Below are 26,264 nucleotides of genomic sequence, written 5' to 3'. Positions count from 1 at the left end.
CGAGGCCAGAGGCTTGTGGTTTGTGAGAACAGATTCCCTGCAGCCCAGCGGCTCTTGCGCATGCCGTCTGTTCCTTCGGGAGGCACTGGGGTCTCTGTTGGGGTACTTTTTGGCTGCAAGTAACTGAAACCCTGGGCCAAAGTGGCTTTCAAAAGAAGGAAATTTCACACAAAGCGAAGAAGTCAAGAGGTGGGACGGGCTTCTGGGCTGGTTGGTTCAGCTCTCAGAGCCGTAAGCAAGGACTGGCTCCCCGGGCTCATTCTCTCTCTGCTCTGTTGTCCCTGGTGACGACTGACACAATGGCCACAGCGGTCCCAGGTGTCAACAGAAGAGAGATCCGTGACCAGAGGAAGCAGGAGGGTGGTACTGTAGCACCAGAGGACTCAGTCCTCTGGAGTCAGGCTGCCTGGAACGAAGTCTTGGCTCCCACACTCACTAGCTGACCCTCAAGTGTCTTAACTACTCAGCTTACTCATCTGTACAATGAGCGAAACAGTGCCCATCTCACGAGAGTTGAATGAGTTATTTCCTGTAAAGCACTTAAACCCTCAATAAGAGTCAGCTGTTACTTTTACCCCCAGAGCTCTTTCTTGGATGGGGAAAGCTTTGCCAGAAGCCCTCCTGGCCGACTTTCCCACAGATTTCATTGGCCAGGGCTGGGTCACATGTCCTTTCCTGACCAATCACCAGCAGGGAAATGCGGGTACACAAATTAACCAAGCCAACCCTCCGGCGGCAGGCGGGGTGCAGCCTCCCTGAGGTTCATGCTCCATGTGGAAGGGGTTGTCACCTGAGCAAAGTCAAATTCTGGGAGGAGGTAGTGGGAGAAAGCACGAGAACTGAGGTGTCCTGGTTGAAGTTATGGCTGGCTGCAGACAGGTGAGGGCGACCGTTCTAGATCACCCAGCCATCAGTCTGCAAATGCACCGATCAGTCAGGCTGGCCAAGACCAGAAGCCTTGCCTCAGAATCATGAGCTAAATAAAGGGATCTTTGTTTTAAGCCACTGAGTTTTGGGGTGTTTTGTTACACAGCAAAAGCTAACTGATAGGGACAAGTCAGCCTCCTCTCTCTGTACCCAGGATTGCTGGGGAAGGGCCCCAAGCTTTCTTCTTCCCCGCCCTGGCTTCCAACAGACAGTTGGAACAATTTGTGTGGACAAATTAACAGTCCCAGTTCCTTCACAAGCCGCGTGTCCTCGCCAGTACCAGAGGAGTGAGGGGGAGGGACACAAACTCATCTAAAATGGGGGTGCCAAGTGTCGGGTACTGTGCTAACCTTTTATCTACATTACACAGAGGGACTCATTTAATTCTCACGGCAACCCTAGGAGGTAAATACGCTTGTCATTTTATAGGTAAAAAAAAGTGGTTTAGAGAGAAGACTCGGCCAACACCGCACAACAGAGAAACTCACCTGGTTTCCTGGTTTTGCCTTGAAGCAAGAACTTTTTTTTTTTTTAAGATTTTATGTATTTATTTGAGAGAGAGAGAGAGCGTGAGTGGAGGGGGCAGAGGGAGAGGGAGAAGCAGGTTCCCCATTGAACAGGGAGCCCGATGCGGGGCTCGATCCCAGGACCCTGAGATCATGACCTGAGTCGAAGGCAGCGGCTTAATGACTGAGCCACCCAGGGACCCCACGAAGCGGGAACTTTTGACAAGGCATCTCAGAGGCAGCCACATGAAAACGCACAGAAAAATACAGAACCGACTCTCACCAAGTAATGCATGTGGCCAAACCCCTGACGCTATTAGTGGGGACTTTCATGTTCTACTTATATTCATATAATGATCATTGTAAAACTTTTACAATATCAAATGTAATACATATATATTACTACAAGTGAGGGACTGTAGGAAATTTAATTGGGGTTTTTCTCTATAACCGGGAGCTAAACACAAAAGATAATATTGTGGTCTGCCCAATTATTTATTTGCTTTAGCAATTCAACCACTATTTTGAATGACGGCTACAGCCAGGCATGGTGCCAGATGGACACAAATGTGGTCCCTCCGCTCAGGGACTCAGTCTAATAGAGAAGCCAGATGTTAAACAGGTAACCACACAAATTAAGAAGCTAATTACCAGGGGCGCCTGGGTGGCTCAGTTGGTTAAGCGACTGCCTTCGGCTTGGGTCATGATCCTGGAGTCCCGGGATCGAGTCCCACATCGGGCTCCCTGCTCAGCAGGGAGTCTGCTTCTCTCTCTGACCTTTCTTCCTCTCATGTGCGCTCTCTCTCTCTCTCTCATTCTCGTTCTCTCAAATAATAAATAAAATCTTAAAAAAAAAAAAAAAAAAGCTAATTACCAGGGTGCCTGAGTGGCTCAATTGGTTAAGGGGCTGCTTTCTGCTCATGTCATGATCTCAGGGTCCTGGGATCCAGCCCCACGTTGTCAGGCTCCCTGCTTGGCAGGGGGCCTGCTTCTCCCTCTCTCTCTGTCCCCCCACTCATGCTCTCTCTCTTTCTCTCAAATAAATAAAATCTGAAAGAAAGAGAGAAAGAAACTAATTACCTCTGTGTTAAGTAAGTTCTTTGTGGCTAAGGTGGGCGTCACCAAATATTCCAGGTGCTCCCCTACCTGCCTGCCCCCCCCTACACTCACGTGATTAATTCTGACCAATGGTGTGTGTGTAGAAGTGCCCTCTGTGGGAGATCCCTTCTGGGCTGAGGCCATTGAGAGCTGGTGGACCTCCACCCTCTCATTCCTAACACAGCCACCGTGAGGCCACGGTTCCCTTAGCTACGAGATGGAGGAGGACCACCAGATCCACACTGGCTTTTAGTGAGCAAGACATGAAGTTACCTGGGTGAGGTCTTTGTGATTCGGAGTTTGTCTGTTGGGCAGTTAGGGTTAATGACCATGATTAAATATAATTTGCCCCAAAGGAGGGGAGAAAATTTCTCTCCCCCAGTAACTAGGCTTTGCTGCATTACAAACACCAAAACTTAGCGGTCCCTGCTTCTCGGGGCCAGCAGTTTGGGCCCGCTAGAAGGGCAGGCAGGCTCATGCCTGGCTGTGTGTCATCCGTCAGTCTGTCAGCAGCAGGCTTTAAGGAGGCTGGGCTGGGTAGCTCACTTCTGTTCTACGAGGTCTCAGCCTCCAACAGGCTTAGCCCGGGCCCCCTCATGTGGTGGTCTTGGGTTTCAAAAAAGCAATAATAGAGGACAGACGCCAATGTGCACACTATGCCGGTGTCACATCAGCAAATGTCCCATTGGCCAAAGCATGTCACACAGTCAGATTCAGGAGGTGGGAAAAATGATGCTCCGTCTTGATGGGAGGAGCTGAAAATAATTTATGGCTTTTTATTTACTTATTTATTTTAATAGACAGCACGAGATATACTTGATCAAATAAGTTGACCACTGTGTACCCAAAACTGACCCTTCAGGCTGTGTGTCCCTGGACAAATTGCTTGGTGTCTCTGGGCCCCAGCCTGTTCCACTCCCCTCTGTGTGACTAAGCCCCACCCCGCCTTTGAGGCTGGACCTGGAGACTCTGTAAGACTGGGCCAGCCCTGCCCTGCACCTCTGCAGCCTGAAGAACAGAGTCTAGATGTGGTTGGTCAGTCCTCTGGGATGCTTGTTTACAAGGCTGATCCCTGACCTCTCTTGACCTGTGAGTCAGACTGCGTGGGGTTGTGCATCTTAACAAGCCCCCTGGGTGATGCTACTGAGCATCCATTTGGAGAACCTCTGTATTTGGAGAAATCCTGACTCCTTGGGGAACTCAAGCTCATTTCAGCCCTTCTCTGAGCTTGTTAGACCCCAGCCCAGGTATAAAATGGGTATATAAGTTCCACCTGCTTGGGATGCCAGGAGGGACTCAGAGGTCTGAGAGGGCTCTCTCAGGGCTCAAATCTGAGCCACCATGACTGTTTTACTGGCTTTACCTCTCTCCTTAACTGGCTTTGTTTTTCTTCACAGCACTTAGCACCACCACCTGGCAGGACATTCTGTCTCTGTTGTTTGTGGGAGGTACAGAAGGCCAGGGGCTATGTTTTGTTCATAATGGTCTCCCCCCCTCCTAGAACAGTGCCTGGCACACAGAGCTGCTCAGTTAAATGTTTATTGAATGACTAACTGAAAGCAGTGGCTATGCAGACTCTACATGGCTAGAACAAAGCAGGACACTTGTTAGGGATGGTTAATGTTTACTGAGGATACATCACGTGCCAGGCATGGTTCTAAGCACTTTGTATGCGCTCTCTCATTTGACATGTGATGGCCAGCCTCTAACACGGCCCGCTATGATCTTGACACATGGTATTCAGGCCCCTGTGTAGTTCCCTCCTCCCCTGAGCTGGGGTGACACGTGTAACAAATAGGATATGGTGAAAATGAAAAAATATGACTTTTTTTTCAGTCCATAAGAAGTGTATTATGTCTTCAACACAACACAGCAATGTAGACTCTTCTGTCAGAGAAGGATCTTTCAGACCCACGGAACCCTCACCCAGATGCGTAGCCCATTTGTCATTTTCATAAGCAGCTGGATTCTTGCCCTTGGATTTCTCAAACTCCTGGGTCCCCCACGTGTAGACAAGATAAAACACTACAAAACGTGGTGGCACAGTGCCAAGGATGTGTGCCCGAGTGTGGCGCTGCACACTGGGGATGCCCCTGCCCAAGTTTGCAGGAAGGTGCGACGCTTGAAGGCCACAAAGCTGTATGTGGTACCATGTTGCATCCGTGTTAGATTCCCAAACTCGTGGCCCAGGGTTGCGGCGGTGACTCACTCCCACACAGGGGTCACCTCGCCCTCCCCAGTCGTGGGAATCACTGTCCGTCTGAAGGAGTAAGGCTCAGCCATACAATATATCATGGCTCCTGCCTTGCTCTCCTGAATCATCTGCTCTTGGGAAAGCCAGCTGCCATGTTTCAAGGACACTCAAGTAGACTGATGGAGAGGCACATGTGGCAAGAAACTTAGACATCCTGCAAACCAGCACCAACCAGGTGTGTGAGCAGCTTTTTTTTTTTTTAAAGATTTTATTTATTTATTTGAAAGAGAGAGAATGAGAAAGAGAGAGAGCACAAGAGAGGGGGGAGGGTCAGAGGGAGAAGCAGACTCCCTGCCGAGCAGGGAGCCCGATGTGGAACTCGATCCCAGGACTCCAGGATCATGACCTGAGCCGAAGGCAGTCACTTAACCAACTGAGCCACCCAGGCGCCCCATGAGCAGCTTCCTTGAAAGCTGACCCTCCACCCCAGTCAAGCCTTCGGATGACTGAAGCCTCAACCAACATCTTCACTACAACCTCTGAGAGACTTTGAGCCAAAACCACCTAAGAAGCTGCTCCTGAGTTCCTAACCCCCAGAAACTGTGTGAGATCTACATGTTTATTGTTGTTCTAAGCCACTGAATTTTGGGGTAACTCATTAGATATCAACAAGCCATAACTGACACAAATCCTCAAAACAGCCCTATGAGGGAGGAGCCATCGTGATTACCACTGCATGGAGGGGGAAGCTGAGGCCCAGAGAGCGGGAATCTTGTTCAGGGCACACAGATAGCAAACGGTGGGACTGAGCCCAGGTTTGAACGACTAAAGAGTCTACCCGCTGGTCAGGAAACGACAGATGTTGGCGGGGATGTGGAGAAAGGGGAACCCTCCTACACTGTTGGTGGGAATGCAAGCTGGCACAGCCACTCTGGAAAACTGTACGGAGGTTCCTCAAACAGTTGAAAATAGAGCTACCCTACGATCCAGCAATTGCACTACTGGGTATTTACCCCAAAGATACAAATGTAGGGATCTGAAGGGGTACGTGCACAAACTGAGGGTTCTAGAGGGGAGGGGGGTGGGGGGATAGGTTAGCCTGGCGATGGGTATTAAAGAGGGCACGTTCTGCGTGGAGCACTGGGTGTTATGCACAAACAATGAATCATGGAACACTACATCAAAAACTAATGATGTAATGTATGGTGATTAACATAACAATAAAAAATTTAAAGAAAAAAAAAAGAGTCTACCCGCTAGGATGAAGGATGTCCCAAGTGAATGCTGGCTCTGCCCTTGAAGGGCCGAGGCGAGGACCAGGACCGCTGAAAGAAAATATCTGCCCTCAGTCCAAATTTGTGCAGGTAACCTCAGGGCTGAAGGAACCACGATCATCATAAACCGGCAGGGTCACCAGGGGAAAACAAGGCAACAGAAGTGAAAACCAGTGAAAACCAGCAGAAACAGATACTCAGAGTTCAGATGGCAATATTATCAGACACAGATTATAAAAGAAAAATGTGTACTGCCCTGAAATAAATAACAAGCTAGAAACCATGGCCAAAGTATAGAAACTTTATCAAGTGACAACAGATCTGAAAACCTAACAGAACTTCTAAAATAAAAAATACAATAACCAAAATAAAAAATTCAAAGTCTTGGTGGGGGGGGTGTGGGGGCGCCTGGGTGGCTCAGTCGATTAAGTGTCTGCCTTCAGCTTGAGTCGTGGTCTGGGGGTCCTGGGATGGAGACCCGCGTCGGGCTCCCTGCTCAGCAGGGAGTCTGCTTCTCCCTCTCCCTCTGCCCCCTCTCTGCTCATGTTCTTTCTCTCTCTCTCAAATAAAAAAAAAAATCTTCAAAAAAAATAATTCAAAATCTGGGTTAAACCACAGATTAGATGTGGCGAAAGAGGGAATAGTGAGATAGAAATCCAACATCAACCACAGATTCAAGAGACTCTATAGGGGCCCCTGGCTGGCTCAGTCTGTAGAGCCTGTGACTCTTGATCTCAGGGTCATGAGTTTGAGCTCCATGTTAGGCGTAGAGATTATGTCAAAAAAAGAGAGAGAGAGACTCTAAATTTTCACACATAGACACATCATAGTGAAAATGCAAAAAGACAAAGAAAAAATCTTAAAAGCACTCAGAGGAAAAAACCAGCGAGATTACTCTCTAAAGGACGGCAGTACAACATGGATGAACCTCAAAAACATGATGCTAAATGAAAGAAGCCAGTCACTAAGGAACACATATTGTAAGATTTAATTAATATAAGAATAGGAAAATCTATAGAGACCAAAAGTAGATTAATGCCGCGCGGTTGGAGGATACCAGGTGGGGGGTGTCTGCTAATGGGTACAGGGCTTCTCTAGGGGTGATAAAAATGTTCTAAAATTAGATTGTGGTGACGGTTGTATATATAAGTCTGCAAATGTACTAAAAACCATTAAACCGTACACTTTAAATAGATGGCTCTTACAGTATATCAATTATATGTCAATAAGGCTGTTGAAAGAAAGAACAGCAGTTAGACTGACAGGTGGTGATGTTTCGGTAGCAGCCATAGAAGCTGGAAGACGAAGGAGTGCTATTTTCTTTCTTTCTTTTTTCTTTTTAAGATTTTATTTATTTATTTGACAGAGAGAGACGCAGCGAGAGAGGGAACACAAGCAGGGGGAGTGGGAGAGGGAGAAGCAGGCTTCCCGCCGAGCAGGGAGCCCGACGCGGGGCTCAATCCCAGGACCCTGGGACCATGACCTGAGCCGAAGGCAGACGCCTAACGACTGAGCCACCCAGGCACCCCAGGAGTGCTATTTTCAAGGTGAAATGCCAGCTGGATTCTCCCAGTGAAAATGTCTATCAAGACTGAACTCTAACTAAGACTTCAAAGACCAAGAAAATTTGTCACCAGGAGTATCTTCCTAACAAGGAGTTTTAAAACAGCGGCTCTCAAACCTGACTTTGTATTATAAATAGCAGAGAGCGTTGTAAATTCCTGATGCCTGGGCCCAGCCTGGGATTATGAATCAGTTGATCTGAGATGTGGCGTGGGCATCAGGATTTTTAAAAGCTCTACAGATGATTCAAATGTACAGCCCAGGTTGAGAACCTCTGTGTTAAGGGATGCATTTCAGGCAAAAGGTAAGTGACCCTAGATGAAAAGTCAGAGGTTCCTTCATTTGTTTAAGATATAATCCTTGAGGACCTATTACGTTAGGAACTGTTCTAGATACCAGGAACACAGCAGTGAGCAAAATAGACAAGAGTCCTGGCCTCTAGAAAAGGGAAACAGACAAAAAAAAAAAAAAAAAACCCAAGATAAATAAGTAAAATATGCCATTAGATAGTAATAGATGCTGTAGGAAAAAAAAAATGAAGCCAGGAAGGAGGATATGAAATGCCGGATGTATGTGGGTGTGTGAAATTTCAGATAGAGTGGATGGGGAAGACTCTTGGGTAAAGACCAAACTAAACGGAGAGAGCAAGCCATAAGGGTATTTCGGTTATGGCATATGCAAAGGCCCTGAGGTGGAGTGCGTCTGCCTTGTTGCAGGACTTAGGAGGCCAATGGGCTTGAGTGGAGTGAGCCAAGTAATCAAGGGAGATCTCACTAAAATGGAGTGGGGAGGCCAAGAAGGGGAGCTCTGACAGGCACCCCTGGAGGTCCCTTACAGGAGGAATTGTCAATTACACACCCCAACAAAGAGTCCTCAGCAGGAAAGTATCAACTACAGGCCCCGACGGGGAAAGATGTGAATTGCATCCCCTACAAGAAATCCACTACCTCTGTAACTCCGCCAATGAGAACCTGTCATCACCCTGAACTCTTCTTGCTTTTCTCCAGTGGATTTTGGCTCAAAGCACCCCTCCCAGTTTCCTCCTTCTCAGTAAAATAATGTTCCTTTGCTTTGTTTGTTAGACTTGCCTATGGTTTTTCCTAGCTTGAATGTCCCAAATTGCAATTCTTGGCTATTCCTGAATAAACCCATTTTGCTGGGAAAATAACTGGCTGTTTTATATTTTAGGTTTAACAGTAGAAAAGGAGGGGAGGCAGTTTGCAGGCCGTGGGGAGGACCTCGGCTTTTACTTTGCCATGAGAGTGTTGGGAACTACTGCGAGTGTGTTGAGGAGTGGTTTGATTGACATTCTAGGGACCCTCTGGCAGCAGGTGGAAAATGGACTGCTGGGGCCGAAAGGAGAAGCCGTCAGGTGAGGCCAGAGCTTCCGCTGGTCTTCAGCAAACAGAGCCGGGGATGTGGCTGACCCTCAGGGGTGCGAGTGGGTCCGCGGAGGCTGAGGCGGGGTGGCTCCGCGCTGTGCCCCACCCCAATACCGCCCAATCGCCGCCCCCGGCAGTCATGGCCCCGCCCCCGGCAGTCATGGCCCCGCCTCCGTCCGGCCCCGCCCCTCCCATCCGGGCCCCGCCCCCGCCCCCGCCCCTTCCCGCGGCGCGGCGGGCGCGGCAGGGCGGGTGAGTGAGGGTCCGGGAGTCTGGGGTCGGCCCAACAGGGGTCACTCTGGTCAAGGTCATTGAGCACCCGGTCATTGAGCCGTGATCCGGAGCAGGGCGGGGATCGCCGGGGACTGCGTAGGTGGCAGCCGCCCCTGGGTGGGCCGGGCGGTGTGTGGGGGCGGAGGGTGTCCGGATGTCCCGACAATCTGCTGCCCCACTTCCGGGGCCTCCACTTTCACTTTCCCTTCCGCTGTAGCTTGCTCTCCTCCCGTCCCCACTGTCTGGGGCCACCCCGGAGGGGAGGGAGTGTGGCTGTAATCCTGGGCGCCAGGGGCGCTCCCAGCAGCGAAAAGTGGAGCCCCTCCCCGGGGGCTAAACAGCGCCCGGCTGTGCGGCGTCACTCTCATCCCCGCACCAGGCCTGTCTCGTTTCCTCTGTCGCGCATTGTGGGCTTGGCTCTGTGCCGCCTGCCCTTTCACCTCCCACGCAGGGTCCCGGCCGCTTCCCATACCCGGTCCCCGGTGCTTGGGATGTTACCCGATTGCCGCTGGGGACACCAAGGCACAAAGAGGGCTCGGGCCGCGTGGAAGGCCACCGGCGGGGGCTGAGTTGGCTTGTGGTCGTCCGCCCTCTGCCAGGTGACCCAGGGATAGCATTTCTCCGGAGCTGCTGCCCCCGCCCGGGGGGATGGGCGCAACCAAGCCAGATGGACGAGAAGACCAAGAAAGGTGGGCACCCCCTTGAGGCGGCTGGGAAACTTCTGTTAGGAGGTGGGCCCCGGCAGGACCCGGCCTCCCCTCCCCAGAAGGACCCGGGAGAGGGAGCTTTAACAGTGTCCTTCCTCTACCCACCTGCCCCTCAGTTTCCTTCTTTGGGGCCCGGTTGCTGCCAGAGGCTTTTCATTCAATTATGGGATGCCCCTGAGGCCACCGTGACCCAACTCTGCTGCGATGGGGTAGGGAGCTCCCAGAGGGCACAGGATACCTCGCAGGCTGGTGGGGGAGACAGATCTCAATGGACCTGAATATCAGGGGCCCTTGCCTCCCCTCTTGCTTCCTCCACCCAGCATTGTAGAACATGTCAAGTCATGTCATCACCCTGCTTAAATCCCCCCACCAGGTGCTCCTCTATGTTCTTAAAACAGAGGCCAGAGCCCTTGGTTAGCCCACAAGGCCCTTTGGGCTTTATTGACCTCATAGTCTTACCCCATTCACCCCCTTGTTCATTCCGATGGAGCTCCACTGGCTTCTCTCTGTTCTCGTCTAACCATTTCTTGCTCAAGGCCTTTGCCCTTACCTTTCTCTCCACCTGGTATACTCTTCCCTAACTGGGTCTGGACATATGTAGCTTCTCCTTCTGGTCTCAGCTTCAGCGTCACCTCCTCCTAGAGGCCTTCCCTGATCTTACCCTGTTTATTTCCTTGCCAGCATGGATCACAATCTGAATTTTTTTCTGTTGTCTTGTCTCCTTACTTGGCTGGGAGATCCATGAGGAGAGAGACCCTGTTTATCTTATTCACTGCTGAATGCCAGTTTCTATGACAGTGGTTGGTACACAGCAGGAGCTCAATAGATGCTTGTCACATAAGTGAATGGAAGTATGGGGACCTGGGAGTATGGAGGAAAAATCGAACCAAATGAACAGAGAGGGGGAATGGGGAGTTTTAGAGAAGGCCTCTCAGAGAAAGGGACTTTTAAGCTGGGTACTGAAGGATATGTAGGAGTTCACCAGGAAGACAGAGGAAGCATCATGTACAAGGGGTCACCACCTCCCTCACCCCCAGCTCCTGAAAGATAAACCCTGTGCTAACCTGCTTCCACTGTGCTGGATTTCAGCCGAGGAGATGGCCCTGAGACTCAGCCGGGCAGTGGCAGGCGGGGATGAAAAGGTGGCAGTGCAGTGTGCCATCTGGCTGGCAGAGCAACGGGTGCCCCTGAGTGTGCGACTAAAGCCCGAGGTCTCCCCAACACAGGACATCAGGTAAGGAGTGCGTGGGTGGCCAAAGACTTAGGGTTTCCTGAACCGCAGCAGACCACAATGTATTCTTGCCTATAGAACAGTTATGTTTAGCGGCAGGTTCTGGTGTCAGGAGACCTAGGTTCAAACCCAAGCTCTGTCACTAATCAACTGTGAGATCTATGGCAAGTCACTTCACCTCTCGGAGTTTCAGGGTTTTTTAAATTTTTAAAACGGGGCAGTAATAGTAAGTTATCTCATAGGGTGGTTAGAAGGGGTATTAGAGTGTTAGTCCTCATGTAACAGAAAAAAACCAATAACTGGCATAAATAAGTTTGATGGCAGGCAGTCTAGGTGTGGATGGAGGCTGTGCTTCCTGTAGTCCTCAGAGACTCATGCTTCTGTCCTGTTTTTCTGTCATTCATGGACTCCATTCTGAGGTTTGCTTCATGGTCCAAAATAGCTGTTCCAGCTCCAGCCATCACATCAGCATTCTTGTCAGCAGGAAGGAGAAAGGTGTGGTTTCTCTCCTGATCAGATCTGGGTTGGGGGGGGACCCAAATGTGAGGCCACCCAGTCGGGTGGGAGCTGGCGGCCCCGGGAGGTGAAAGAATGCACCCTAGGCCAAATAAAGGAGACAGAAGTTTATTGAATACACTGCAGGGGAGCGGTGGGTGGGACAGCAGAACAGACTATCTGCAGTGAGGCTGGGTAGGGGGCGGTAGTTACAGGGCAAAGTGGGGAAGTAGGGGACTGAGAACTGATGGAATTTTCCCTTGATTGGTAATTGTGTCTGGTGTAAGTAACCCATTGTCAGCTAGGGCTATGCGGATTTTGAGGTGGGTCGCTTAATGAGCCTATTTGTGTTCAGCTTTGGTGGTTGCTGTGGGCCCTTTTGCCTTGATCAAGTTTCCATTGCTCCAGCTTGTTGTCCCAAAGCGGCCTCTACAGAAGGGAAGAAGGACACCCCCTCCTACACTTAAGAGCACATGGCTCAGAAAGTCGCACTTTTTCTGCTGAGCTCCTGCAGACCAGAACTTATTCCCACAGCCACACTCAGCTTGAAGGGAGGCTGTGAAATGTGACCAGGTATCCAACTAGAATTCAGGGGTTCCGTTAGCAAGAGAAGCAAGGGCGGTGGATACGGTTAGTCTTTCTCCAGGAGACTCGAGCTTGATGTTGTAATGCTTAGCACTGTGCCTCGCACCTATCAGTCACTCAACAAACGGCAGGGTTTATCTTTCTCCTGCTGCTTTTTTGCTGCTGCATACATAGTAAGACAGTAGTTTCATAGTTGTGATTTTTTCAATGATCCTGGTGGATCCCATTTGATTTTTTAATGGCTTCATTGAGATATAGTTGACATACCATACAATCCAACAATTTAAAGTGTATAGTTCAAGGCTTTTAGTATATTCAGAGTTGTGCAACCATCACCACAATCAATTATAGAACTTTTTTTTTTTAAGATTTTATTATTTATTTGAGAGTGAGAGCAGGAGCAGGGGGAGCGGCAGAGGGAGAGGGAGAAGCAGACTCCATGCTGAGCAGAGAGCCTCATGAGGGGCTCGATCCCAGGACCCTGGGATCATGACCTGAGCTGAAGGCAGACGCTTGACCGACTGAGCCACCCAGGCGCCCCACTTATAGACCGTTTTTATCACCCCCTGCAGAACCCCGGTCTGTGCTTATTAGTAGTCACTCCTCATCTCCCTGCCTTTCCGCAACCCCAGCCTTAGGCAGCCACTAATCTGCTTATCTCCAGGGGTGTGCCTAGTCTAGATATTTCATATAAATGGAATCATACGACACGTGGCCTTTTGTGTCTGGCTTCTTTCACTTAGCATAATGTTTTCTTAATTCATCCGTGTTGTAGCATGTATCAGAACTTTATTCCTTTTATTTTTGTTTATTTATTATTATTTTTTTAAGTAGGCTCCCCTAAACGTGGAGCCCAGTGCAGGGCTTGAACTCACGACCCTGAGATCAAGAGTTGGATGCTTACCGACTAAACCACCCAGGTGCCCCAGAACTTTATTTCTTTTTGTTGCTGAATAATAATCCACTGTATGGATATACCATATTTTCTCTATTAATCATTTGATGGACATTTGGGTTTTTTCCACTTTTCAGCTAATATTGAGTAATGCTGCTGCTGGGAACATTTGTGTCCACCTTTCACATGGACTTTTTTTTTTCCAGTTTTACTGAGATATCACTGACATATAACATTGTATTAGTTTAAGGGGATGTGATATTGTGATTTATAATAAGGAATACATATTTGGTCTTTGTCCTTTCCTGGCACAGACCTCCCCAGAACTTTGTAAGTGATGAGAATGGTAGAGGTGCCTTTTGTTATGTGAATGAGGTGACTTTTGGAATGTCCCCAGATCACCTAAGAATAGGGGCTAGTCACCAGAGCAACCAACCCCCATGATTAGCGGGTTGGAACTTCCAGTCCCATCCCCCTGACCTCCTGGGAGGGGACAGGGGCTGAGGTTGCATCAGTCCCCAGTGGCAGCGGTTTAATCAGTCATGCGTATGTAATGAAATCTTCATAAAAACTGAAAAGGACAGGGTTCAGAGAGCTCCTGGGTTGGTGAACACATGGAGATTTGGGGAGAACGGTACAATCCAAGAGGGTACGGAAGCTCCTCACCCCTTCCCATTTACCTTGCCCTATGTGTCTCTTCCATCTGGCTCTTCCTGAATTATATCCTTTTATAATAAACGAGTGATCTAGTAAGTAAAATGTTCGAGTTCTAGGAACTGCTCTAGCAAATTAATTGAACCTGAGGAGTGGACTGTTGGAACCCCCAACTCTATAGCTGGTGGGACAGCACAGGTGACAACCAGGGCTTGTGATTGGCATGGGGGAGGGGCAGTCTCATCGGGCTGAGCCCTCAACCTGTGGACGCAGCTGCTGTCTCTGGGTCGATAGGATCAGAATTGAGTTGCAGTATAGGACGCCCTACTGGTGCTCGAGAATCCCTGGGGGCTGTGTGAGGAGCTCCCCTCTTCCCGTCCACACGTTGGAAGTGGAGGCTCAGATTCATTTTAGATGGATGCCATATGATTTGGTACATGTGTGTATTGTGCAGTGATGACCACAATAAGTTAACGTCCATTGCCTCACATACTTACAGATTATTATTATTTTTAAGTAATCTCTGCGCCCAACATGGGACTTCAACTCACCACCCCGAGATCAAGAGTCCATGTTCTAGGGGTGCCTGGGTGGCTCCGTCTGCCTTTGGCTCAGGTCATGATCCCAGGTGGGCTCCCTGCTCGGCGGGGAGCCTGCTTCTCCCTCTCCCTGCCGCTCCCCCTGCTGTGCTCTCTCTCTCTCTGTCAAATAAATAAATAAATAAAATCTTAAAAAAAAAGGAGTCACATGCTCTACTGACTGAGCCAGCCAGGCACCCCTATTTTTTCTTGTGATAAGAGCTTTTAAGGGGCGCCTGGGTGGCTCAGTCGTTAAGCGGCTGCCTTCGGCTCAGGTCGTGATCCAGGGTCCTGGGATCGAGGCCCGCATCGGGCTCCCTGCTCGGCGGGAAGCCTGCTTCTCCCTCTCCCACTCCCCCTGCTTGTGTTCCCTCTCTAGCTGTGTCTCTGTCAAATAAATAAATAAAATCTTTAAAAAAAAAAAGCTTTTAAGACTTATTCTGAGCAATATTTAGACATACAACAGAGTATTGTTAACTACAGTCACCGTGCCGTACATTACCTCCCCATGGCTTGTTTATGAACGCGGATTCATTAGCACACCTAACAATAATTAAGGAATTATTAGCAATAATTCCTTAAAATCCTCTAATACTGCTTATATTAAAATTTCCCTGATTATCTCATTAACAATTTTTATAGTACGTTTGTTCCCGTCAGGAGCCAAAGGAGATCTATGCGTAACATTTCTTAATATCGTCCTTTTTATTCCCCTTCTCTTTTTATGCCATTAATTTAAGAAACCGGGTCTTGGACTTCCAGAATTTTCCCACATTCTGGATTTCTTAATTGCTGTCTCAGCCTGTCATTTAGGCTCTCCAGTTTTTCTTGTGAACTTGGAGCTGGAGCTGAAGGTTAGTTTAGTCAGGAGTCACGTTTTACATTTCCGGGAGCTTGTCCTCACGTACTGATTGCTCCTTGCTCTTCTTGTTCTGTATTCGGATTTTTCTGTTTCCTTTGGGATCAGTTTTGTTTTGTTTTTGTTCTTGTTTTTTTTTTTTTTAAGATTTATTTATTTATTTGAGAGAGCGAGAATGAGAGAGAGAGAGAGAGAGCACACGAGAGGGGGGAGGGTCAGAGGGAGAAGCAGACTCCCCGCTGAGCGGGGAGCCCGATGCGGGACTCGATCCCGGGACTCCGGGATCATGACCTGAGCCGAAGGCAGTCGCTTAACCGACTGAGCCACCCAGGTGCCCCTTTGTTCTTGTTTTTTATCTTAGCCCTTCCTTTTCATGCTTTTGATCTTCCAGAAATGTTGAAGGGTCCTTGAGAAGGCTGGTGTTTCTCTGGAATGACACCGGCTTGGAATCCTGCCTCTCACAGTCATTCAGTGCTTATTCAGTAGAGTCAGTGTGACCTGGCTATGCCTCGGGTTTTTATCCATAAAGCAGCGGTGACAGCAGTATCGGCCTCATGGGTTCATGGAGAGGATTAAATGAGCTAAAACATATGAAGTGCTTTGACCTGTCTTGGCATATAGTGGTTGGCTGTTGGTGGCTTGGCTAGGGACCAAAGGACAGAATGAGAGAGGAGGCTGCAGAGCCGAGAGGGGCCGATCGCAGAGGCCCTGCTGTGCCGCGGTGAGCGTGGATCTGATTCTCAGAGCAGTGCCAAGCCATTGCAGGGGCTCACGCGGTGGGTTCTGATCAAGAAGGAAGCCCAGTGCTGTGGGAATCCAGGAAAGGCCCCTACCCCAGGGTGTGTGTGTGTGTGAGGGGGGGCCTGGGCGTGTGCACTTGCGTCTGTACACATGCGTACGCGTGCACAAGTGGGCAGACACGTCTGTGCCAATAGCTGGCGGCCGGGGTTGGACCTGTGACCTTCTCCGCAGGCTGTGGGTGAGCGTGGAGGATGCTCAGATGCACACAGTCAGCATCTGGCTCACCGTGCGTCCTGACATGACCGTGGCTTCCCTCAAGGACATGGTGAGTTGGCAGGGGGCGGGGCCACACTAAAGGGACATATCAAGGCACATGCTTCCCATTTTGCTTCTACCTCTCTTTACACTGATCCTTCCTTTTCACTCTCCCGCTCTCCATACCCTGCGCCCCCCAGGTATTCCTGGACTACGGCTTTCCGCCTGTCCTGCAGCAGTGGGTGATTGGGCAGCGGCTGGCCCGGGACCAAGAGACCCTGCACTCCCATGGGGTGCGGCGGAATGGGGACAGTGCCTACCTCTATCTGCTGTCAGCCTGCAACACCTCACTCAACCCTCAGGAGCTGCAGCGGGAGAGGCAGCTGCGGATGCTGGAAGGTGAGGCTCTCCCTCTGAGCGCCATGGGACTCACCTGAGATCGCAGGGTGAGAGGGAGCAGAGCCCGAGGCTTTTGGTCAGGAGCCCTCACTGGGAGGACCTTATGCATAGTGGGGAAGAGAGGACAAAGGGTACCCCGGAGGCAGCCATTTCAGAGCCATTTTGAGAGCAGCTGGTCTGGGGGAGGAGTGGGGCTGAGTTCACTCCTGGCTCCGGCATTCATCAGCTGTACGACCTCAGGCACGTCCCTTCCTGTCTCTGTTCCTCGGTTTCTAAATCTGTACATTGGATATGATGATGACAGTAATAGCGTTTATTCTAAATTTTTTGCTTATCATCTGAAAGTATATCAGACTTATAGAAAAGTTGCAACATTGTACAAAGAACTGTATAACAAATTCCCAAGTACCTTTCATGTGGATTCCCCAAAATATTCACATTTCACCACAATTACTTTGCTTTGTCATTCTCTCTATATAATTATTTGTATATGTCTAAATTTTTTCTGAGCTGTTGGGAAGTTGCAGACATGATGTCCCTCTCGTCTAAATACTTAAGTGTTCATGTTCTTGGAAAAGGGATCATTTTCTTACATTACCACATGCAACTACCAAATTTAGGAAATTAACAATGATGAAATACTGTTATCTAATCCACAGATGTTACCCAGATTTTACCAGTTGTTGCACGAATGTCCTTTGTAGCCAGACACCTGGCAGTGGCGTCATGTCTCTCAGGGTGTTTCAATCTTTGGTGTCCTCAGTCTTCCTTTGACTTTCCTGATATTTGAAGAGTCTGGCCAGTTTTGTTTTTTGTTTTTTTCCTGTCCACTATCCCCTCGTGAATGGATGCAGATTCAGTATTTGTCAGGAGCATCTCAGAAGTGATTGTGCCTCTAGGTGCATGACTTCAGGAGCATAGGAGGCCGGTTTTTAGGCCCGGGGTTTTAAGCCCCTTTTTAAGCCACGGGCTCACAGGAGCACTCACGGGTGGAGGAGGGACCCTGACCCTGTAGGAGCCCCACATTCAGCCAGGTCTAGGCTCACTTGAGGAACCGAGCTGGACTCCCCCAGGGAGCAGGGAGCGGTGCGGGGGGGGTGGGGGGGCCGCAGGGCGCCTGGCTGGCTCAGAGTGTGCACGAAGTGGGCTGCCTGGATCTGCCACCCCCTAAACCCTCCTCCCTAGATCTGGGCTTCAAGGACCTCACGCTGCAGCCCCGGGGCCCTCTGGAGCCCGCCCCGACGAAGCCCGGAGTCCCCCAGGAGCCGGGGCGGGGCCAGCCCGACGCCACGCCCGAACCCCCGCCGGTAAGCCGCTCCTGCCTCCGCGTGCTGGTGACCGCGCGCCCCGGCCCCGCCCCCACCTCCGCGCTCCTGGGCCCCGCCTCCGCCCGACTGCCCGCGCGGTGCTCAACCCCCCACTCCCCGACTCTGCTCCCAGGTGGGCTGGCAGTGCCCCGGCTGCACCTTCATTAACAAGCCCACGAGGCCCGGCTGCGAGATGTGCTGTCGGGCGCGGCCTGAGGCCTACCAGGTCCCTGCCTCGTACCAGCCCGACGAGGAGGAGAGAGCGCGCCTGGCGGGCGAGGAGGAGGCGCTGCGCCAGTACCAGCAGGTGGGCGCGGAAGTCCCGGGACAAACACGCGCAGACCGGGCGGGGAGGCGTAGGACTGGAAGGGAGGCACCTCCGCATTGCCGCTCCTCCCGCGTTGCCGCCTTGCCCCCTCCTGAGCCCACCGCTGGTGCTGACTCTGCACGTGACTGTGACTCGCCCTCTCCTGGAGGTCTTAGGTGCTGAGACCCTGCTCCCTGGCTGTGATCACATGCCCCGCCCCCATTGGGGCTGTGGCTCCGCCCCTAGCTTTGACTTCCACACCCACTGTGCAGACAACTCCCCTGGCTGTGACTCCGGTACCCTAGCTCTGACCATGCTTTTGTCCACCTCCTTATCCGCCTGTGACCTAGCTCCTGCGCCACTCAGACGTCACCTCACCCTGGACCCTACTATTCCTGACACCCTCCCTCCCTGTTGTGATTCACCCCTGACTTCCTATGAGCCTGGACCCAGCCTTTCACCTCTCCCTGCGAGGTTGACCCCGCCCTCTGTCCTGCCCCTCCCATAGCTCTGCCCCCGATCCTTACACAAGCCCTGATGACACAGATACCAGATCCTGAGTGTTCCCCATTCTGATCGGATGCCCCCCAACCCTCACCTGCATTCCCCTTGGATCCAGTGCTATCCTTGCCTCGCCCCAGCCATGACCTCATTCGTGGTCTTACCTACAGTCTTGGCCCAGACCCTGTCCTCTCCCGTCTTGCCTTGCTCCCTAGCTTTATTACCACCTCCATACCCCTGACCCACTCTGTGACCTTGACCGGCTCCGACCCCACCCCCTGCCCAGCCCTACCCTGCTTCTTGGCAGGGATGTGAGCCCTGTTACCCTAGACTACCCCCTCAGACCTTAACCCCCTTCCTTTCCCTACCGCATCACTCCCTCGCGTGGCTTGACCCCTGGTTGCAGCCCCGGCCTGCCCCAGCCTGCCCTAGCCTGGCCCGCCTCCCGCCCGTGGCTTCCCCCCTCACCTCCAGGCCCCGCGCTGGCCCCACCCTTCCCAGCATTTCGTCTCCTGCCCACGGCCAGGCCACCCCCACCCAGGGATCCTGCCTCGCCCCCAGCTTTGCCCCGCCTCCGGGGTCTGACCTGGTCCCGCCCCCTTCATGGTCTGCCCCTCCCCTGAGTCCCTGACCCGCCCCGCGGCCCCACCCCGTGTGCCCAGCGGAAGCAGCAGCAGCAGGAGGGGAACTACCTGCAGCACGTCCAGCTGGATCAGAGGAGCCTGGTGCTGAACACCGAGCCCACCGAGTGCCCCGTGTGCTACTTGGTGCTGGCGCCCGGCGATGCCGTGGTGCTGCGTGAGTGTCTGCACGCCTTCTGCAGGTGCGGCCCCCACCCCCACCCCCAGCAGGGCCGCGTTTCTCGCAGCCGCCAGTTACCGTAGGGCTGAGAGTGGGTGGGGCCCGTGCGCTTACATCTCATTGGATGGCCGCAAAAACCTGCGAGGTAGGCGCTGTCTCCGCATTTTGCCAAGGAGGCTTGTGGGGTGCAGAGAGGCCTGCCGCCTCCCACGGCCACACTGCTCAGGCCTACTGGTTCCCGCTCTCTGCCTGGCTGGTGGGCAGGCTGCCAGCCCTGGGCTCTGGAAACGGGGTCCTCCTTCGTCACAGCAGGTGTTTGTTGAATGGCCCCTGGGTGCCAGGGACTGGGCTAGGCCTAGGGATCCAGGGTTGGACACAAAAGCTGTTCCTGCTTCCTGGAGCTTACCTTCCAGTGGAGAGGCTGCTGGTAATCAAATCATGACTTGTATACTTGTAAATTGTGTCAGATCTAAGTACCGGTGAGTTACGAAGAAAGAAAACCCAGGGGCTCTGCTTCAGGAGGGGGTCAGGGAAGCCCCACGGGAGGTAGCACTTGCACAGAGACCAGAAGCTCTGGTGCAGGGGTGTGCCTGGCCCATCTGCGGCAAGCAGGGGTCGGTGTGGCCAGAGCAGAGGGATGGACAGAGAGGTGTTAGGGAGGACCTGTCCGTGGGGTTCTTGCGAGCCGTAGTGAGGGGTGCAGGTTTGTTCTGGGCAGGTCGGGGTGGGAGGCTGCTGGGGACAGGTGGACACAGGGGTCCCAGTGAAGCTGTGCCCACAGTCCTCCCGGCGAGGGGTGATGGGGGCCTAGACCAGAGCAGTGGGGGTGGTGGCGGGGTAGACAGAGGTGGAGGGATAGGAAGGGAGGTACTGAAGAAAAGCCTCCCTGGGGTCAGGCCTCACCACGTGAGGAGTCAGATGGGGTTCAGATGACCCTAACCTCCACTCCTCACCCCACTCCCCCTCCAGGGAGTGTCTGCAGGGCACCATCCGCAACAGCCAGGAGGCCGAGGTCTCCTGCCCCTTCATTGACAACACCTACTCGTGCTCAGGCAAGCTGCTGGAGAGAGAGATCCGGGCGGTAAGGCCTGGGAGCCCGGGGGGGGGGGGGGCATGCCCTGAGCCGGCGCATCTTAGACAGCACACATCTATCCAGAGCCTTCTGCGTGGGATGCTGGGGGCCAAGCAGTGAGGAGGACAGGACTTGGGGGATGTAGCTGGTAAAGAAACCACCGTTGTGAAGGAAAGACAGCAGAGGCGTTAGGTGTGGGCAACCTGGGCCCATTGGCCCCGGTGACCTCAAGTCAGATACTCAGCCGATGCCTTGCTTTTCTCATTTCAGTTAGGGTCGAAGATAGTTTCTTCAAAGGCTGTGAAGAATATAAGAGAAGGGTGTGTGTAAAGATTCTAGAGTAGTGCTTGACACATGGTGGGTGAGCCCTCGTATCAGTTTGTTTTTGTTGCGTAACAGGTTTTCCAGACATAGTGTCTTCAGACAACCACTGTTCATTTCGTTCATGAATCTGCAAGTTAGTCATTGGGGTTGGGCTTAGCCAGACGATTCTTGTAGCAACTGATTTTTCTAGCTCCTGCTGGGCCTGGCCGGCCTCAGGTGGGTTTAGCTAGTGGGTCAGCTGGCCTGGACTGATTCATGATGGCCTCACCTGCAGTGGCAGGGGGTGCGGCTGGGCCTCTTTCCACTTTGCTCTCTCGCTGCGTCAAGCTGGCCAGGCCAGCTCCCCAGCTGATGGTCCTCAGGTTACAAGAGCAGCCAGCAGGGGGCTCCAGTGCAAGAGTACCTCCCCTCTTCGCTCCCTTGCTACCCTCCCACTGAGCATGCTCAAGCCCAGAGTCCCTGCCAGAGGGCACCACCCAAGGGTGTGGCATCAGGGAGACATGAATAAATGGGGCCATTCCTCCAGCAGTCCATTCCAGTGCTGTAGGCATCCCGGCGAGCGCATTCACTGTTACTATTATTAATATTATTACCAAGTTCTCACCCTTCTGTGAGTCTCCATATCCCCACCTGGAAAATTGACCATTGGGCTTCATTCATGGTTTTTAAACTGCTGGGAAGGGCCTTCTCAGAAATGGGCGTCTTGGGATTCCCAGGCCAAAACACGAGGCAGGGTCAAAGGTGGCTGAGGTCCACATGGGAGACCCCACAGGCACATCCCCAAGACCTCTGTTCCTCCTGCCTCTCCCTTAGGATCCTGCTTCTGCGAACCTCCTTGACTGCTCCTAGTATTTCCTGGAGCCCAGGGGGTCTACCTCAGCTGAAAAGGTGGGGGGGGGGGCAGAAAGGGTAGAGCTTGGGGAACTTCCACCTGCACCAAGAACAGCCCCTTTTATCTGTTGTCTGTGGGGCATCAGGGAAGGGCGGCTTCAGGGGGTTGCTAAGGCCTTCTCACTGCGGCCTGGAAAGCTCCCAGACATGGAGTCAGTCATTCCATATGTCCTGGCACCCATGGTGATTACCCAGAGGTTTTTCCTTGAGGTCCATCCCTGCCAACATTGTGATGGGACCGGAGTTCCTGCCAAGGGGCTGCAGGGCCCATGCTTCCCCAGAGCCCTTGGGGGTTGACCCAAGACTCAGAGAAGGTCAGGTGTGGCAGAGGGAAAAAGGGGCAGGGATTAGCAGCGTAATGCAGTGGAGGTTATCTTTACAAAACACATGCCTAAACCACATAGAACAGGAACAGAAATCAAAGAGAAAAGTCACCCACAACCCTGCCACCCCAGGGAATCCCTGACTGCATTTTCCTGTTTCCCTTGGTGTCTGTGGGCAGACATAACTTTATTCCTTTTTAAATCAAGTTTACTAAAGGAAACTTGGCATGCAATAAAATGCGCCCTTATAAGCATGCAGTTGGGTGAGTTTTGGCAAATGTAACTCTTGTAACCACCACCCAATTCAGATATAGAAAGTAGGCATGATTTTTTCTTCATTGTTACCAGCATGGATATAACAACTTTTGCTCTTTTGCCGTAGAATTTTTCTAAGGATTATCATAAATCTTACGGCATCTATTTTGCTTACACCTCTTCTTGTAATAATTCCCGTTTCTCAGTTTGTAATGAATGCTTCAAGGAACGTTTTGCATACTGTCTCTTCTTATATATTCTATGCTTAGGATAAACTCAGTGGAAGTGGAGTGAGGCCCAATGGGTCGGAGAAATTTTGTTGAAACACAGCTGCCACGTTGCTTTCCCAGAGTGTGATGTACCAGACTACTAGCTTAACCACATCTTCCCCAGCATTGCCATTTATTATTTTTGTTCATTTTTTTCCTTAAATGTACACATAACAAAATTTACCATTTTTCTTGTTTTTTTTCATTTTTACTATTTTTAAGTGTACCGTTCTGTGGTATTAAGTACACTGACACTGTTGTGCAACCATCACCACCATCCATCTCTAGAACTTATAATCCACTTTTGAATGGAGTTTTTAAACACCGAGGGTGGTGCGAAGTAAAGAGCCGGAGCTAGGTTGGACTTTATGGGTTGGGGGCTTCCTGGAGGATATTTGGGGGCAGGGAGGGCCCTTATCGGCTATTCTGCACCCCGAGCAAACCGGGCTGTGGGTTGTGGCCTTTTGGCAGCTGCTGCCCCCCGAGGATTACCAGCGGTTTCTGGACCTGGGTGTCTCCATCGCGGAAAACCGCAGTGCCTTTAGCTACCACTGCAAGACCCCGGACTGCAAGGGATGGTGCTTCTTTGAGGATGATGTCAACGAGTTTACCTGCCCGGTGTGCTTCCACGTCAACTGCCTGCTCTGTAAGGTGGGGACAGGGACCCGTGCTGTCCATCCCCCTCGTCCTGCCAGGAGCTCACTGCAATTCAGTGCTTGTTCTCCTGGGAAAGGAGCTGTGACACTGGCCTGTCAGGACAGATAGCTGCATGTCCGTGATGGGAACTGACCTGGGCCCCATACTGAGCCTAAGCCTTGGACCAAGCCCTGGCCCTTGATGGAACCTCAACCTAGACTGAGCCTCAGCCCAGGACTGAGTCCTGACCCTGGCCTCTAACTGAATCCCGATCCCAGTCACAGACCGACCCCAACGCTGGCCCCAGATGGAGTCTTGCCGGACCCTGACCTCGTGCCCCTCCCTCCCCTCATCATCTCAGCACTTGACCACCGAAGAGACTGGTCTTGGGCGAGTAGACAGGTCTGAGCCTGGTCACAGCCTAAGTAAGCTTGGTTGCGGAGCATCGGGCCTGTGATCAGGGCAGTCTAGCCAGGCACGGAGGGGCTGCAGTCGTGGGGAGAGGGGGTGTAGGGATTTCTCTGCCCTCCGGACTTGGCACCTGTGGGTATTATTATCATCATATGGGACGACCCTGGCCTCCCCTCCCTGGCCTCCGTGTTCTCTTCCCTAAAATGGGTGCTTGGTGTATAAAGCAAGGCCCTGTCCGGGCCATCGTCTGGAGGCATTAAGTGCCCCCTCACGTCCCTCAGCCTCTTAACCCCTCGAGGAACCTTCTCACCTCGTGCCCCTCACCCCACTGCAGGCCATCCACGAGCAGATGAACTGCAAGGAGTACCAGGACGACCTGGCCCTGCGGGCTCAGAATGACGTGGCCGCCCGGCAGACGACAGAGATGCTCAGGGTGAGGCAGGGTCGGGGCTGAGGGCCTGGAGGTTGCAGCGCTGGGAGCTCTCCGCGGGTGGGGGGCGTCTCAGAGAGTGCTCTCACCCCGTTCTCGTGTCATCACCATCCAGAAATGGGAGCTACTTAGGACAGGTGGGCGGGTGGCAAGCAGCAGGAAGAGGTCCACAGACACGAGGCCTGGTGGAGCCGCGGAGGAGAGTGAGCCCGGACTCCAGAGGGGAGAGCCGGCTTCCCTCTGCAGGGGGCGGGAGCTGAAGCGCCCCCCCCCGCCCCCCCCCGCCCCAGTCGATGCTGCAGCAGGGCGAGGCCATGCACTGCCCGCAGTGCCGGATCGTGGTGCAGAAGAAGGACGGCTGTGACTGGATCCGCTGCACTGTGTGCCACACGGAAATCTGCTGGGTCACCAAGGGCCCGCGCTGGGGACCCGGGGTGAGTCCTCTGGAGAGCAGAGGCTTGGGGGTGCTAGGGGAGGTGCCCTGGCGGCCTTGCCCGAGAACGGGGGACAGCCCCTGGGCCAGATCTGACTACTGCCTGTATCTGTCCAGCTGGTAAAGTAAGAACGTTTTTTTACATTTTTTTAAGTGTTTGCAAAGTACCAAGAACAGAAGACTATCTTGTGAGCTGTGAAATGATATGAAATCCAAGTGTCCTGTCCCTAAGTAGCGTGTTCTGGGAGCACAGCCCAGTACCTCCGTTGTGTCCTGTCTGCGGCCGCATTTGGCCCACAAAGGCCGGGACCATATGGCCCCAGAAGCCTGAAGGAACCGGCCCTTTACGGAAAAAGCTGGCTGACCCCTCCCCCCCGCCCCCGCCCAGGGCAGCGATGAGGAGTCGGTCTGGGGTCCGAGGCGAGCGGGCCGGTGGTGCGCGCACCCTGGCCTTGGGGTTAGGCTGCTCATCTATAACGTGGGGACACTGGCAGAGACGGTGGCAGGGCCTCTCCCGCCTTCTCCTGAGTCAGCTGAAAACGTGCAAGGGAGGTGCTCCGCGGGCTGTCTGTGGTGAGCGCTGCACGGAAGGCAGCTGTCTTTACTAGGAGTCTGTTTCTGGAGACGGGGGCTTGTCCTTCCATCCAGGTGGACACCAGGACAGACGGAGGCAGAGGGAGCCGCCCTGTCTCTGGGGCCCGGGTGCAGGGCCCACCCAGGATATGCAAAGATCTGTCACATCCTTTGTCTCCTCTGGGTCCAGGGGAGTATAGACTGAGACCATGTAATTGGGGGCGCTGTGGGAGCCCAGAAAGGTCTTACTGACTGCCTCCATCAGGTAGCTGAGGCCAGGGGGGCCGTTCATAGCAGGAGGACCGGCCTGAGCAAAGGCCCGGGGTGGGGGCGTGCAGTGCTTTGAGGGTGTGATGGAGGGAGGGCACTGTCTTCACTGTCATGACCTTCTCTCCTCCCCATCCTCCAGGGCCCAGGAGACACCAGTGGGGGCTGCCGTTGCCGGGTGAATGGGATTCCTTGCCACCCCAGCTGTCAGAACTGCCACTAGCTGAGGATGGCCTGGTCCCCACGCTGACCCAGCCCCACATCCCCATGCTGCTGTGGGACAGGGCTGGTGCTTTGGCTCTGATTTCTTCCCTGGGAGATGCCTTTGCGCATGGCTGAGACAGGCCTTGTAGAGACCAAGGCCCCCGAGCTGTGCGGATGGCTTTGTTTGCAAGGGGTGTTGCAGGGGGCCCTGCCTAAGCTTGCGGTCGGTGTTGTCCATGGCTGCGTCTGCCCCAGGGCCTTTGCCCTTCCTCTGGGGCTTGCCGGCCAGACCTCTCAGCTCTTCTCTGCGGCTCTTCCCTCCACCTGACCCAGACTTAAACACAGCCCTGCTGGATGGAGCCTCTGAGAGCCCCGTGTGAGTCCACGCTCTCCCCCTTCCACCGCCCTCGTCTGCTGAACGCTGAGCACCCAGAGCCCACCGCTTCCCCATCGGCTCTCTGGGGCTGACTCTCCTCTGTCTTTGCTGTCGGAGGCCTGTGGCGTGTTAGACAGCTGCTGCTAAGCCCGTTCGGAGCCAGGGGGAGACCTGGCGGTGTCTAAAGCACAGCGCATCAGGTTCAGCTTCCATGTCTCCCTCTTTGCTGCCTGTGTAAGCTAATTAAAATGGCTTTCCAGGAAGGGAT

The 26,264-nt window shown here is 52.7% G+C and overlaps 1 protein-coding gene and 1 pseudogene across 4 annotated transcripts; one reads left to right on the top strand and one right to left on the bottom strand.

The window, feature by feature from the left end:
* Window positions 1-1,968: 1,968 nt before the first annotated feature.
* On the bottom strand, window positions 1,969-9,687 carry LOC113938482 (annotated as a pseudogene).
* RBCK1 (RANBP2-type and C3HC4-type zinc finger containing 1) lies at window positions 9,170-26,259 on the top strand. Of its 4 annotated transcripts, none has more exons than XM_027622699.1 (13): window positions 9,177-9,313; window positions 9,817-9,906; window positions 11,014-11,158; window positions 16,194-16,287; window positions 16,418-16,616; window positions 17,802-17,923; window positions 18,057-18,230; window positions 19,394-19,554; window positions 20,502-20,613; window positions 23,138-23,317; window positions 24,048-24,146; window positions 24,434-24,577; window positions 25,559-26,259. In XM_027622699.1, the coding sequence occupies exons 2-13, from the start codon at window positions 9,885-9,887 to the stop codon at window positions 25,637-25,639; spliced, it is 1,533 nt and encodes a 510-aa protein (XP_027478500.1). In that variant the 5' UTR covers window positions 9,177-9,313; window positions 9,817-9,884; the 3' UTR covers window positions 25,640-26,259. The 4 variants fall into 4 exon arrangements, with proteins under 4 accessions (XP_027478503.1, XP_027478500.1, XP_027478501.1 ...); XM_027622700.2 differs by lacking the exon at window positions 25,559-26,259 and adding an exon at window positions 24,731-25,520; XM_027622702.1 differs by lacking the exon at window positions 19,394-19,554 and having other exon boundaries at window positions 9,170-9,196.
* Window positions 26,260-26,264: the final 5 nt, after the last annotated feature.

This window comes from Zalophus californianus, chromosome 8 (assembly GCF_009762305.2).
Source record: "Zalophus californianus isolate mZalCal1 chromosome 8, mZalCal1.pri.v2, whole genome shotgun sequence".
Classification (NCBI taxonomy): Eukaryota; Metazoa; Chordata; class Mammalia; order Carnivora; family Otariidae; genus Zalophus; species Zalophus californianus.
This window is presented reverse-complemented; position numbering and strand designations above follow the sequence as displayed.

Bases quoted from the DNA above. Each gene is read 5' to 3' on its own strand.
- RBCK1 (XM_027622699.1), top strand. From the start codon at position 9,885: ATGGACGAGAAGACCAAGAAAG. The intron at 9,907-11,013 runs GTGGGCACCCCC...GCTGGATTTCAG, and splicing joins GGACGAGAAGACCAAGAAAG to CCGAGGAGATGGCCCTGAGA. The intron at 24,578-25,558 runs GTGAGTCCTCTG...CCCATCCTCCAG, and splicing joins GCCCGCGCTGGGGACCCGGG to GGCCCAGGAGACACCAGTGG.